The sequence below is a fragment of the Gymnoscopelus microlampas genome (assembly GCF_963454915.1).
Source record: "Gymnoscopelus microlampas genome assembly, chromosome: 2".
In the NCBI taxonomy this organism is placed as follows: domain Eukaryota; kingdom Metazoa; phylum Chordata; class Actinopteri; order Myctophiformes; family Myctophidae; genus Gymnoscopelus; species Gymnoscopelus microlampas.
Window position 1 is genome coordinate 57943967 of NC_139939.1, and position 12821 is coordinate 57956787.

At 42.1% G+C, this 12821-nt stretch overlaps 1 protein-coding gene across 1 annotated transcript; it reads right to left on the reverse strand.

Moving 5' to 3' along the window:
- Positions 1–977: 977 nt before the first annotated feature.
- On the reverse strand, positions 978–12308 carry LOC311059442 (caspase recruitment domain-containing protein 8-like). Its single transcript, XM_084077371.1, has 14 exons — positions 12262–12308; positions 10950–11050; positions 10360–10521; positions 9281–9340; positions 8716–8814; positions 8232–8318; positions 6879–6979; positions 6577–6626; positions 6014–6240; positions 4185–4423; positions 3455–3568; positions 2733–2877; positions 1629–1676; positions 978–1532 (listed from the first exon to the last, which is right to left on the reverse strand). Exons 2-14 carry the CDS (start codon positions 11020–11022, stop codon positions 1264–1266), a joined length of 1674 nt encoding a protein of 557 aa, XP_083933497.1. The 5' UTR covers positions 11023–11050; positions 12262–12308; the 3' UTR covers positions 978–1263.
- Positions 12309–12821: the final 513 nt, after the last annotated feature.

Consider the following 12821-nt stretch of genomic DNA (forward strand, 5'->3'; position numbering starts at 1 on the left):
GAACACATAGGCAATTTTTGCCTCTGCCACCAGGGGGGCAAAGGAAATATATGAACATATATTTGTTTTATAAATGCAACATATGTTTCTCATATGTGACATATTCTGGAAAAAAAAAATGTCCGGCTGCCAGGGGGCAAGTGCCCCCACTAAAAATGTCCTATGGCTGAACATGTTCATCATGTAATGTTCAAGTATACATAAAGGAGAACAGGACAGTTATTGGTAAATCATTATTTTTTTCTTCTCCTGTTGTCCTCTGAAATTAACACTTGCTTCAGAACAGCATTGGTGTAACTTTATTAGCATGGATCTGATTAATGAAACGCACACCACAGATCTAGCCACGGCATAACACGTTTCCATTAGAACTTTCAATTGAAAACGGTAAACATCAAACGCAGGTATGAGTCTAGGACAGGGGTCTTCAACGTTTTCAGGCCAAGGACCCCCTAGCTGAGAGAGAGATAAACCAGGGACCCCCTACTCTATATTGTATAAAATTGTGTTTCAGATTAAAGTTTATTTTTTTCACTTAGTCTGCCCTTTTGTCCCTCTACACCTATATAGCCTCTTTCCCAAAAATAGCCGATCTACAAGCTGTCAACGCCTCGCAGCGCGAGGCGTTGAGAGCTTGTTGACCGGCTATTTTTGGCTAAAGTTCTCCTCAGAAAAGGGGATGCAAGGGTTCAAGTGGTTAAGGTAAAAAAAAAAATATCACACAAAGATTTGGCGGACCCCCTGTAGTAGCTCTGAGGACCCCCTAGGGGTCCCGGACCCCCTGTTGAAGACCCCTGGTCTAGGATCTAACCTTTAGAAGGGGATTTGTCATGGTATTTGGTACCAGTACTCTCTAGTCCAAAGTACCAGCACCACAATGAAAATGCCAATCTGCGTCATTATAAACCAAATAGACAGACAGATAGACAATCTGACAAGTGTCACTAAAATGTTACATGCATGCATACTACCACAAGTGAGTGCATTTTAGTTTGGCAAGTGTGTCACAAGTGAGTACGGAGGAGGACCCTAAAGCAGGCGACTGAAGGCAGAACAGGTAAACTTAAAGTGTGTATTAACTAAACAAAGGTTCTTCCATAAATGGGCAAACAAAGGCAGATAACAGGACTCTAAAATACATCCACTATACAGGAAACGACAAACCGACAATAACACATGCAAACACAGGGCTTAAATTGACGCAGGGATTAACAGGACACAGGAGAACTCCTTCTAACGCTATGGACCAGAGCTAAGATTTGACTATACATTCCTCAGGTGGTTTTCAATTAACTCCTTCATGAGCATCTCCTCGTGCTTCACTAGGGCGTTGAACAGAGCCTCTGCTGTCCCAGTGGAGGTCACCGTGTCCAGGACCCTCCTCATGCGTGCTTGGGGGGTGTTCTCAGCATGGACGTTGGCGGCCATCTCAGCATGGAACCCCCCGCCTTGCAGATCATCGATGATGGGCTCGACGTTCTTCACTTTACTGACCAAGTCCCCCCGATTCTTTGTGAAGAAATCCTGATTGTCTTTATGCAAAATAAAGGATAACATACTGTAATAAATGCCTCACGACTGGTAGGTTGAAAGGGACTGTGAAGGAACTGTGTATAGTGGGTTTGTACCTGGAACAGAAAGGCTGCTCTTCATTCTTGTCGGCTCAGATGGTCCTCCTGTGGATGACAGAAGTGAAAGTCTTTGTTAGTGTGGGAATCCAGGTTAATGGTGCACCAACTGCACCCGACCTAGTCACATGACCAGGAAGTATAGAAGTCTAGTTCCTCCCAGTAGAGAGCAAGCTCACAGAACCCAGTGGTTGCATTGAAGCGCATTGGAAATGCTGGACATTCATAGGTACTGCATCTCAAAACGGCCAGAGGCCACTAACACGAACGAGCGAAAACGGTTTCAACCAATGGGCTTGACTCAGCAGCTTGCGCACAGGGCTGGGCGCAAAACGTGTCGCAGAAGCCCCAAATAGGCCTCGACCATCACATTTTCCAACCCGGAAGAAGTGATTTTGGGCAATGCGCTGGGTCAGCAACTCAATGCAAGTGGATGGGGATATCCGGTGCCCTCTCTATTATTTTTACCTCTATGGTAGTAGTTAGGGGATATTAAAAACATCTTGGAATAAATTCCTTACCAAAAAAAATCTTCACCAATGTGTTTGTGAAAGGGTCTAGTAACACATCTCAAAAAGACTGAAATGCAGTTTCCCTAGGAGAATTCTTGACAGCTCCTGAAAGTTGGGGTACCCACCATAACCTTATGTGGGGAAAAAACAAAACAAAATTTAATTCTGTTTTAAGTAGCATGTGAGGGGTCAAAATAGGGTGTTTTTATGATTCTGAATCCATTGCAAGCATTTGTTTTGCACCAAAACCACTCCTTGGGCTAAAAACGGCCATAGCCATCCTTTTCCAGGTATACTTTTTGTGTAAAAAGCCCATTGAGATTGGGCCGCCCCCCCGAAGCAAAGATTTGAGTCAAAAATGGTCGCTTTAAAAATATATATACTATACATATTCAAAGATTTATACACATTTTCACAATTTAAAACAAGTATAGCAGATCTACAAGCTAAGGAATCTAAAATGACAGAGATGCGTTCCCGGTCTCAATGGATTAAAACAGGGTGGGATGCCAGGTAAGGAGTGATAAATGCACAGGACAAACCTGGACAAATTTCACAAAACATTCCCCCGATTCAATTTAGATAACTGTACCTTTAAGTTTCACGTTCTGTCGGCGCCACACTTCGTTTTTCTTGGGTCCCTGTACCTCCAGTGAGACGTGTTCTGTACTGAGATCCATGAAAACCTCAAAGTTTGCATGGTAATTTGGTCCATATTCCAGACGGTAAGGCTCCCCCTGAAGACACATAACACGCATTACATTCACCCATTCACACACAATGGCGGAGGAAACCATGCAAGGCACCAACCTGCTCATTGGGAGCAATTAGGGGCAATTAGTTTGACACTAACTCTGGGGGAGCCCGGGATCGAACTGGGCTTCCTTCGATCGAACTGGGGTCCCTGGAACAACATATTTCGCGATGGGAGTCCGTGGCCAAATACATATCATTTTGGGGGGCCTTGACATGAAAAGGTTTGAGAACCACTGATATTATAGCAACATAAGTTTCTTTAAAAAACAGTTAGGATTTTGAAGACATTTGTAGAATCCCCCAGAAGCAAAGATTTGAGTTGCAAATGTTTGCTTTAAAAATATATATATATATTCAAAGATTTGCATTTTTTCAAAAACAGAAGATCTACAAGTTCATAGCTATGAGCTTGTAGATCTGCTATTTTTGAATAGCCAAATACATCTAAAATGATACGGCTGCGTTTATGGTCTTAAAAGGTTAATGGAGTCAAACTCAAAATAAACTCTGTTTATTTACCATACAATAATATCAGGTTGTAGTCTTGGCGTGCAATACCTTTGCTGGTTGTACTTCATGTGGAGTGCATAGCAGACTGTAGACCTGATCCAGGCTGAGCGTGCAGTTTGAGGTGGTCTCGATGTACTTGTCCTTCTTATGACGCAGTATTACCTACACACACACACACACACACACACACACACACACACACACACACACACACACACACACACACACACACACACACACACACACACACACACACACACACAGTGAGTAGAAATATTTTAGAGTTAAAATATTTTGTTTTTGAGCAGCCTTGAAACGAACGGTCAGGGATTTAACGTTGTTCCTCTAGTTCATATATAGACTGATGAAATGAACTCAAAGGCACCGCTCACTTCACACTGGGTGTGATTTTTCATGTACACATTGGCTACTTCATCACTACTCCTGACTATAGCTTGTACAATTTAACGTGTCGTGAGCTTGTAGATCCGCTATTTTCAAATAGCCTAGGTATAAGACAGGGCTAAAGTGGTTAATGTATGTTTTTGTAATGTAATAATGTATATCTGCAAAGTAACTAGTAACTAAAGTTTTCAAATAAGTGTAGTGGAGTAAAAGTACAATATTTGCCTCTGAGATGTAGTGGAGCAGAAGTAAAAGTATAGACAATTGGAAATACTCCAGTAAATGAAAGTACCTCACAATTGTACTTAAGTACAGAACTTGAGTAAATGTACTTAGTTACTTTACACCACTGCTAACATATAACATATCTTACCGCGTCGATATCCACATTGCTCGGTAGCAGAAGTACTTTCATCTCAAGTCTGTCGCTCGGTGGTCGAAGGAACAGCAGAACTTGACCAGAGGTTGGTTTAGGGCCAGTGAAGTAGTCCCAAATCAACCCAAAGAGAGACAGGTGGGTCACATTTACAACCACGTGAGTCTTGGTCACTTTCATCGGTTCCAAGAATTCCACCGTATCCTCCGTGATGTGGGCCACCAAAAGGTCGTCACCTGTGAAAAAACAGAAATATATAATATATTAATAATGATAATAAAAGAAAACCTTGAATACATTTGATTCTCTCTTTAATCATTCAATGCCAGAAAAAAAAAACATTGTCTATAGCCCATAGTGCCAGCGATTTTGTTTTTGTGTTTTCACTAACCATATTATTCTATGAATATTATTCTTCACAACGATCGACCCGCCGATCACTGTAAAAGACGTAGGGTGGTCTCATACATTCGAGAGAAGATTTGCAGCCGCTATCGTCCTTTCCATAGTTGTGGGCATTTGAATGAGGGGTGGTTTTCGCCCCCAACAACGCAACAAAGCAGAGAAAAGGGTTTTTTCTTTTCTTTTTTTTCACAGTGTTTTCAAGTGTATGTGCTGTTTTTTTTTGTAATCATGACGGAGATGTGACTTATATATTCATTATAATGCCTTTTGAGGGCAGCAAGTAGATCATGTTCTGCTGTAGCGCCCAAACTGTGGAGCGATCTTCCAACCCATGTTTGAGACCCATGTTGAGGGTCTCAAACCGTGGGGTGCAATACGTTAGTCCGACAGACCATTCCTCCGACAGCGCATGCCTCCGACGTCTACTATACTAACCCTATACCTAACCCTAACCGCACGCGGATGCCACATAGTCGGAGAAATGGGATGTCGGACTTACGTATGCCTCCCAAACCGTGCCTGTGTTTAAATCACGTTGTTTCACCCCCTGGGCCCTATCTTCCGGAATGCGCTATCCCTGCGCACTACCCGCAACCCGTTATTACGCACAACGCAGCTGGCACTGTCCCCAAACGGTTTATATATATATATATATTAAGGCTGCACTACCCACTACACATTATGCCGACTGCGTTATCTGTGCCTGGAGGTGTGGCCATGGGCGTGTTGTTGCGCTATCCCTAAAATTGCTATCTTGCCCACACACGTTTGGGAAAGCGCATAGCGGATTCTTAAACCACTCGCTATGCCAAATCTGTTTGGTAGAGCGTGCCTGCAATGGACATGTCGGGAGTCGAGCCGGGCACACATCATTCAGAGGACTCTTTTAAGCAAACTTTACGTGTGCAACTTTTGTCGTGCACTGCAACAAGGCAGTGTTCAATCAATGTTATGTTATTGCAACTCCAAGCGGGAACACATTGAGTGCCAAACACGAGATTCTCGTGTTTGCAAATACACCTGTCGAGTGCCATAAACAAGAATTATTGTGTTCGCAAATTTTTTTTTTCCACAATGGGCACTCTAACGCAACTTAGGAATCATCCTAGGTCCCTGTAAAATGGAATGGACGGATGTGACAAGAGCCCAAAAAATGCCATTTTCGACGTGCGATCACTCTGCAATGGCGGATCGCGTTAGAAATATTATTGTTCCAGTCGTTAGACTGGACCCTCGACCATCGCCCAGACACCCGACCCTTTGTTTACGTCCGCGGTCCTCGTGGAGGCTTCTACAGCTCTTAACACATCAGCGTAAACGGTAAGAACGCTGGCACTGGATGTACCCTGTTTTAAAAAAAACTCTGGCACTTGTGTGTTAACAAGAAACTTAAGAAGACAATGAGAAGGACAGCGCCTCACCGGGTGTGACGCCACAGTGTGGCAGGTGCAACTGGCAGACAGACTCCTGAGGACGACACTCGATGCTGAACAGAGGCCCTGCTGGAGTCTTTCCTGTCGACTGAAGCCGTGGAAGGGACGGGAGGTCCCACGGAACGGCCCGGTAGAGGACTTCTCCTTCCCCTGTCATTCCAAACGCCAACCCTGTCAAACTGCACCGGAACAGCCCCGCCCTGGGGAACGTGAACCTTTGGTGACACAAAGCATTTAGCTTTACTGCGTGGCTAGTCAGTGGTGTGAAGTATCTCAGAGTTTTATTCCACGACTTTTACTCCACTACAATTATATATTGTAGTGCAGTAAAAGTACAATATTTGCCTCTGAGATGTAGTGGAGTAGAAGTAAAAGTACAGCAAATTGGAAATGCTCCAGTAAAGTAAAAGTACCTCAAAAGTGTACTTAAGTACTGTACTTGAGTAAATGTAGTTAGTTACTTGACACTGATCAAGTTCATTTACAATCAGAGTGGCTGTTTGGTTCAATTAAAAAAACATCATTTTACTGATGAAGCTGATGAGGGTTACCTGTATTCGTTGTTTGTCACGTCTCTGTGTATGATCGGCGAAAAACTGGTCTGAAAGGCACAAAGCAGTCGCATACAGTCAGTAACATTCCTGATGACACAGTCTGTGTGATTAGAGGGGATGATTTTACTCTCAATGTCAATGTTTGAATGATCGACCTCATCAGAAGAGAGTCTAGAGATTATTTTGTGTATGGTGTCAGATCCTGTGTCTATGTGAGACATAACCTTTGACACAATCTAAACTTCTCAATAGAAGAGCACAGAAAAAGGACAGAAACTAAGAAAACGAGGTGTGTTTACGTTTCGGAGCTTGGTCCCCAGGCGGATCTGATCCAGCAGGGCTCCTCTCTCTCCACCTTCTCCTCCACTTCCACCTCCACTGGCACCACCTGGTAGCGGAGCTGAAAGCCATTAAAACAAGCACCACCTTTACCGGCTGCAACATTAGAGTGACTAACACGTTAATGCATTACTAATAATCATCATATTATTGGTTCTGTATAAGAACATTCTGATGCCTATAGGGCATAGCAGTGGCGCCCATTTTGTGATGCCACAGATCGAATGCGCATAACATATGTTTTATTGCAAGGTGCTGTTATCTAGTAGCTTTGAACTTAACAGGCTAATGAAGCTAACACAAGGTGTATCTCTAGATTGAGGCTATAGGCGGAGAAAGACAATTCCATTATTTCTGCTGAGGGAAATAACAAATAAATAAACTAGAAAAAAGCAACAACAACTAGGATGTGTTCTAATTAGATTAGAAGAATGACAGAACTAAGCCAAAACAAAGTTATTCTACTGGTAGCTTCCCAGAAGTAAGACTTTCCACTTCCACTCAACGTGGAACACTAGGCGTTCACTTGGTAACAGTGCTGCAGTATCGTGTAGGCACTCTTTAATTCTGTCCATCTGTCCAATTCTGTTCTATCTGCAACATTAAAGGGATAGCTAACCCCCGAAATGACTTTTTTTCTTACGATTACCCGCCCCATGGAGACTTGAATTCATGGATATTTTTTAGTTTTTGTCGCATTCCTAAGCCAATAATTTGATGACCGGCACAGTTCCTGTAGGAGACAGTCTCCTTTGTGTCTCCTACCGGAACCACTTCCTACCGGCCCGCTGGTCATCAAATTATTGTCTTAGGAATGCGACAAAAAAAAATAAAAGTATCCATGAATTCAAGTCTCCATGGGGTACTTAATCCATAGGAGAAAAAACAAATGTTTTGGGTGAACTATCTCTTTAAAGAGATGAACAAATGAATGCATCACTAAAGGTCCGTACACCCCAGGAGTGTTTATTTCACGTGATCAATTCACATTAATTTAAACTTCTGTTTGTGTTATGAGTACATGCATAATCATTTTTCAAAAACTAGGTTGTTTTTCAGTGCAAATCAAATCACCAACATGTATGAATGTTGAATCACCAAAAGAAAACTTTGAGGTGAAATAATCGCCTTTTTGGATCGTTCATTGACATCGCTCCTGATGTGTAAAAGAATGTGAATGAAAGATGAAAGATAAATGACCTATGTGTGTGTGTGTGTGTGTGTGTGTGTGTGTGTGTGTGTGTGTGTGTGTGTGTGTGTGTGTGTGTGTGTGTGTGTGTGTGTGTGTGTGTGTGTGTGTTATAATTGCGTACTTATGATACTTTCTGGCGTTGGACTTTGTGTACCCTGGGGTTCGACGTATACCTCCTCCTCCTCATCAACATCATCATCTTCATCATCTGTTGGGACACATTGACAGCAGGTGCTAGTAAGTGGTGAGGGATGGCACATGTTTACTATTATGTAAAATATATGTGAATCATAAAATTCAGAACTATTAACCACATGAACCCTGTAGCATGAGTACTCTTGGGCGAACATCCGACCAAAATGGCAGATCTACAAGCTCAGAACGTGTTGCAAGGTGCTGTTATCTAGTAGCTTTAAACTCAACAGGCTAATGAAGCTAACACAAGGTGTATCACTAGATTGAGGCTATAGGCTAACAGGAGAAAGACCATTCCATTATTTCTGCTGAGGGAAATAAAAATTAAATAAACAAGAAAAAAGCAACAACAACTAGGTTGTGTTCTAGATTAGAAGAATGACAGAACTAAGCCAATACAAAGTTCTTACTGGTAGCTCCCAACGCCGCCTCCACGCTTCCACATCCACTCAACTTCGACGGGATTGTGGTCAGGAACAAACTTGGTGGTTCCACCATGCAACCAGTTACTGCAACATTAGAGAGATGAAGAAAGTAATGCATTACTAAAGGTCTGTCTGTTAGTTCACATTCATTTAAACTTCTGTTTGTGTTATGAGTACATGCATATTGCATTATCATTTTTCAAAAAGTAGGTAGATTTTTCAGCACAATTCAAATCACCAACATGTATGAATGGAGGCATCACCAAAAGAACACTTTGATATTCGCCTTTTTGAATCGTTCATTGGCATCGCTCCTGGTGTGTAAAAGAATGTGAATGAAAGATGAAAGATAAATGACCTGTGTGTGTGTGTGTGTGTGTGTGTGTGTGTGTGTGTGTGTGTGTGTGTGTGTGTGTGTGTGTGTGTGTGTGTGTGTGTGTGTGTGCGTTTTTGTGTGTGTCTGTGTGCTTGCATGCGTGTTTTTGTGTGTGTGTTTGTGCGTGCGTGCGTGCGTGAGTGTTTTATGAACCTATGAATTATAATTGCGTACATATGGGTATGTTCGGTGCCCAACCTCCACCCAGTAGGGGGGGCTCCTCTTCATCATCATCTGTTGGGACACATTGACAGCAGGAATCATAAAATGAAGAACTATTAAAAGGGAGTACCACTCATTTTCAACATTGAACTATGTCATTAATACACCTTAGAGCTGTTGTGTGGAAATAGGAAAAAAAAGTCCCCCCCCCGCCCCCCTCTATGTTGCCTAGAACTGGAGAATTGATTGTTGAGGTCATGTGATCAGTGACATACGGCCGGTGTACTTTTGGCTCCGCCCTCTAGGCTTCTGCATGTGGAAGTGAGATTGTGGGATAAAAAGTACCCCCCAAAAAATATTAAAAACAAAATTAATTGGGACCCCCGCGAAACATCGCGGAACCCCGTGAAACATCGCGGACCCCTTCGGCTGTTTTTGTTTTTCATGAAGGTAGTTGCTTGTTTCTGGCGCACATCTGGCAACACAGACCTGTCTGCTTGTCAACCCCCAATGTGGCAACCCAGATGCCGACTCGGTGTTGTTGTTAGCGGCTGCGTTGAGACACTGGCGTGTTTTAATGTTTTGTGTGGGATGTATATGACATATTAGCGTAAGTGTGGTGTGATAGAGAGACATGAGCAAAGTGAAAGCAACGGCGGGGGTTGAAGCCAGTGGCGGATTTAACAATTCGGGGGCTCCAAGCAAAGCTCAAGTTTTGGGGCCCCCCTCCCCACCGACTGTACAATACCATGTATCACAAATAACATACTGAAAAAGTGTCATAATTGAGTATGAAATTGACAATGGAGAGTACAGTGTACATAAAAGTGCTGTTTACTTAAAGTTGAATCATGCAAACGAAATGTAATATCAGCGATAAACATAGAACATTCCCCTGCCTGCCGAACAAGTGACCCAACTAGTAGGACTCTCTGTTGCTTGCATGTTGGCTACTTGTGTTACCTTTGTGTGACACTAGTATGGCGAAGTAGGACATTCATTTACGGGAGAGGTGGGGGGGAAATCACCTCTCCGGAATTGACATAATGGAGATATGAGGTTTCTGCCAACAGCAATGATTATATTCTGACCTGGAATGGGGATGGACCTCAGACGGTGTTCCTCATGAAGCCCCGTGGACTGACAGGCAGAGCACAGGTCATAGTCAGGACACACTGTACACTTATACCTGGTCCCGAAAATGTTTCCCCCACAGCCGTCACAACGCACACCAGGGTGCTGCACGCCAGCATCTGGCAAAGAAGACAAGAGAAATGTATCAGTATGAATTTAGTATGCGACTAGAAAAAGTTCTCCTCGGAGCAGGTCTCCACCAGGCCAGGTAGTTAAAATTGACCTCATGGTGGCACTATACAAGGACAATCTGAATACTTTTGAATGGTACCAATACTGCAATATAGAAATACTAATTAGTTACAAATAAAAGTCCGGAGCTTATAGTCCGGATGTATAAAAAATCTCTAGAAAATAGCAGATCTACAAGCTCACAATGCATCCCATCGCGACAAATTGTGAGCTTGAAAATTGGAATTACTCCAGTAAAGTAAAAATACTTTAAAATTGTACTTAAGTATAGTACTTAAGTAAATGTACTTAGTTACTTTACACCACTGTGAGAGTGTGTCTTCTGGGCATGTCATAATAGGTCAACATTCTTTACCTCGGAGCTCAGGGTTAGGGTTACCAGAAGCGCTCGGCTCCTCCTCCTCAAACGTGTCTTCTGTGCCACTCATCGTTTCTCACTTTGAAAAGAATCCTTGCCTGTTGAAGGTGAAAATAAGCACGACTTGCAACTCAAAACCATCATCGAAGCCTGTGACAATGAAACACTACAACGTCAACATTATATAATACATGATTTCACCAAATTATCTTAATATTAAAGAGATATGGTCAATATATTAAGCAAATAATTGGAATACATATACAACTAGAACCATCATACTATATCCAGCCCAGAGCTTAGACAATACAATATTGTAAATAGGAAATCACCGTTAGTTGCAAATGTTTGTAACTACAGTATATCTTGTTGAGAAACACAATATTTGCACGCGTGCGCACACACACACACACACACACACACACACACACACACACACACACACACACACACACACACACACACACACACACACACACACACACACACACACACCTGTGAAATGGGACATTCGGCATAATTTGTACTTTTACTTTTGGTACTTTAAGTATATGTTGATGCCAATACTTTTGTACTTGAATACTGAATACTGGACTTTTACTTGTAACAGAGTATTTCTACATGATGGTATGGATACTTTCAATCCAGGGCAATAAAGCCCCCCTGACACACTGAAACATCAGCTGCGCATAATGCATTATCAAACACACCCATTGATTAGAGTGGCTGCAGCCACTGAGGTGTCAAGTGGACAAAAAGGTAACTTTTGTCAAAAAAAAGGTCACTTTTTGTCCCCTCAGAACACCCTCAGAACAATTTCACAATTAGATGTTATCAGTGGTGTAAAGTAACTAAGTACATTTACTCAAGTACTGCACTTAATAAGTACAATTTTGAGGTACTTTTACTTTACTGGAGAATTTCCAATGTTCGATACTTCTACATTCTCCACTACATCTCAAAGGCAAATATTGTACTTTTACTCCACCCCAATTATTTGAAAACTTTAGTTACTAGTTACTTGCAGATATAAATTATTATATTTTGAAACACACATTAATTGCATTATTGATACTTTTACGTAAGTAAAACATTTGAGTACTTTTTCCACCACTGCAGATGCAAACGTGCACTATCAAACACACCCATTGATCAGAGTGGCTGCAGCCACACTGGAGGTGTCAAGTCACACTTTTTGTCCACTCAGAACACCCACAGAACATTTCACAATTAGATAGTTATTAAACGGTGTAGTCAGAACATATAGATTCCACCAACATTGATCAAGTCATTGAGAAGATATTCTTACCTTTCAGTGGAAACCCTCAGTGTGTATGATGAGGAAACGGTGTGACAGTTACATGCATCAGGAAGTGCTCTGCAGGATTCGGGCTGCACATCTTGTGCAAGGCTCCACCCCCTGAGCATGTACAGTAAGCATGTTTCTACATGTTGGTTCCTTGCTCATGCTTTGAGCTCAGCTGTGTCATCAGACCTGTTGTGTGACCTGTCTGACCTATATCCGACCTGTCCAGCATTTAAATGCTGGATGAGTGAGAACCAGTGGTGTAAAGTAACTAAGTACATGTACTCTAGTACTGTACTTAAAGGACAACTTTGTTTTTTTACAACCAAGGTTTATATTTTAGCTTGTAATTAAAGTAAATAAAAGATGAGTGTTTTTTTATTTTTTATTTACTGCTTTCTATAGTTTTAGCAATTTTTGCGATCTTTTTTTACAGTGGGCGGGGGCATTCTGTCCAGTGGCTAAATATGTATTTTTTTACACAATAAAAAGATCCTGTGGTCTTTGATGGCCAGATGTGAGTTATTGGGGGCTAGAAGAGCTACTGTAAATAATAATAAAGA

What these genes read in the sequence shown, in the direction of transcription:
- LOC311059442 (XM_084077371.1), bottom strand. Translation starts at nt 11,022, where the DNA reads ATGAGTGGCACAGAAGACACGTTTGAGGAGGAGGAGCCGAGCGCTTCT. An exon ending in GCAATGTGGATATCGACGCG is followed by an intron (nt 3,569 to 4,184) that starts GTAAGATATGTT and finishes GTGTGTGTGTAG; the next exon opens with GTAATACTGCGTCATAAGAA. An exon ending in GAGCAGCCTTTCTGTTCCAG is followed by an intron (nt 1,533 to 1,628) that starts GTACAAACCCAC and finishes TTTTGCATAAAG; the next exon opens with ACAATCAGGATTTCTTCACA.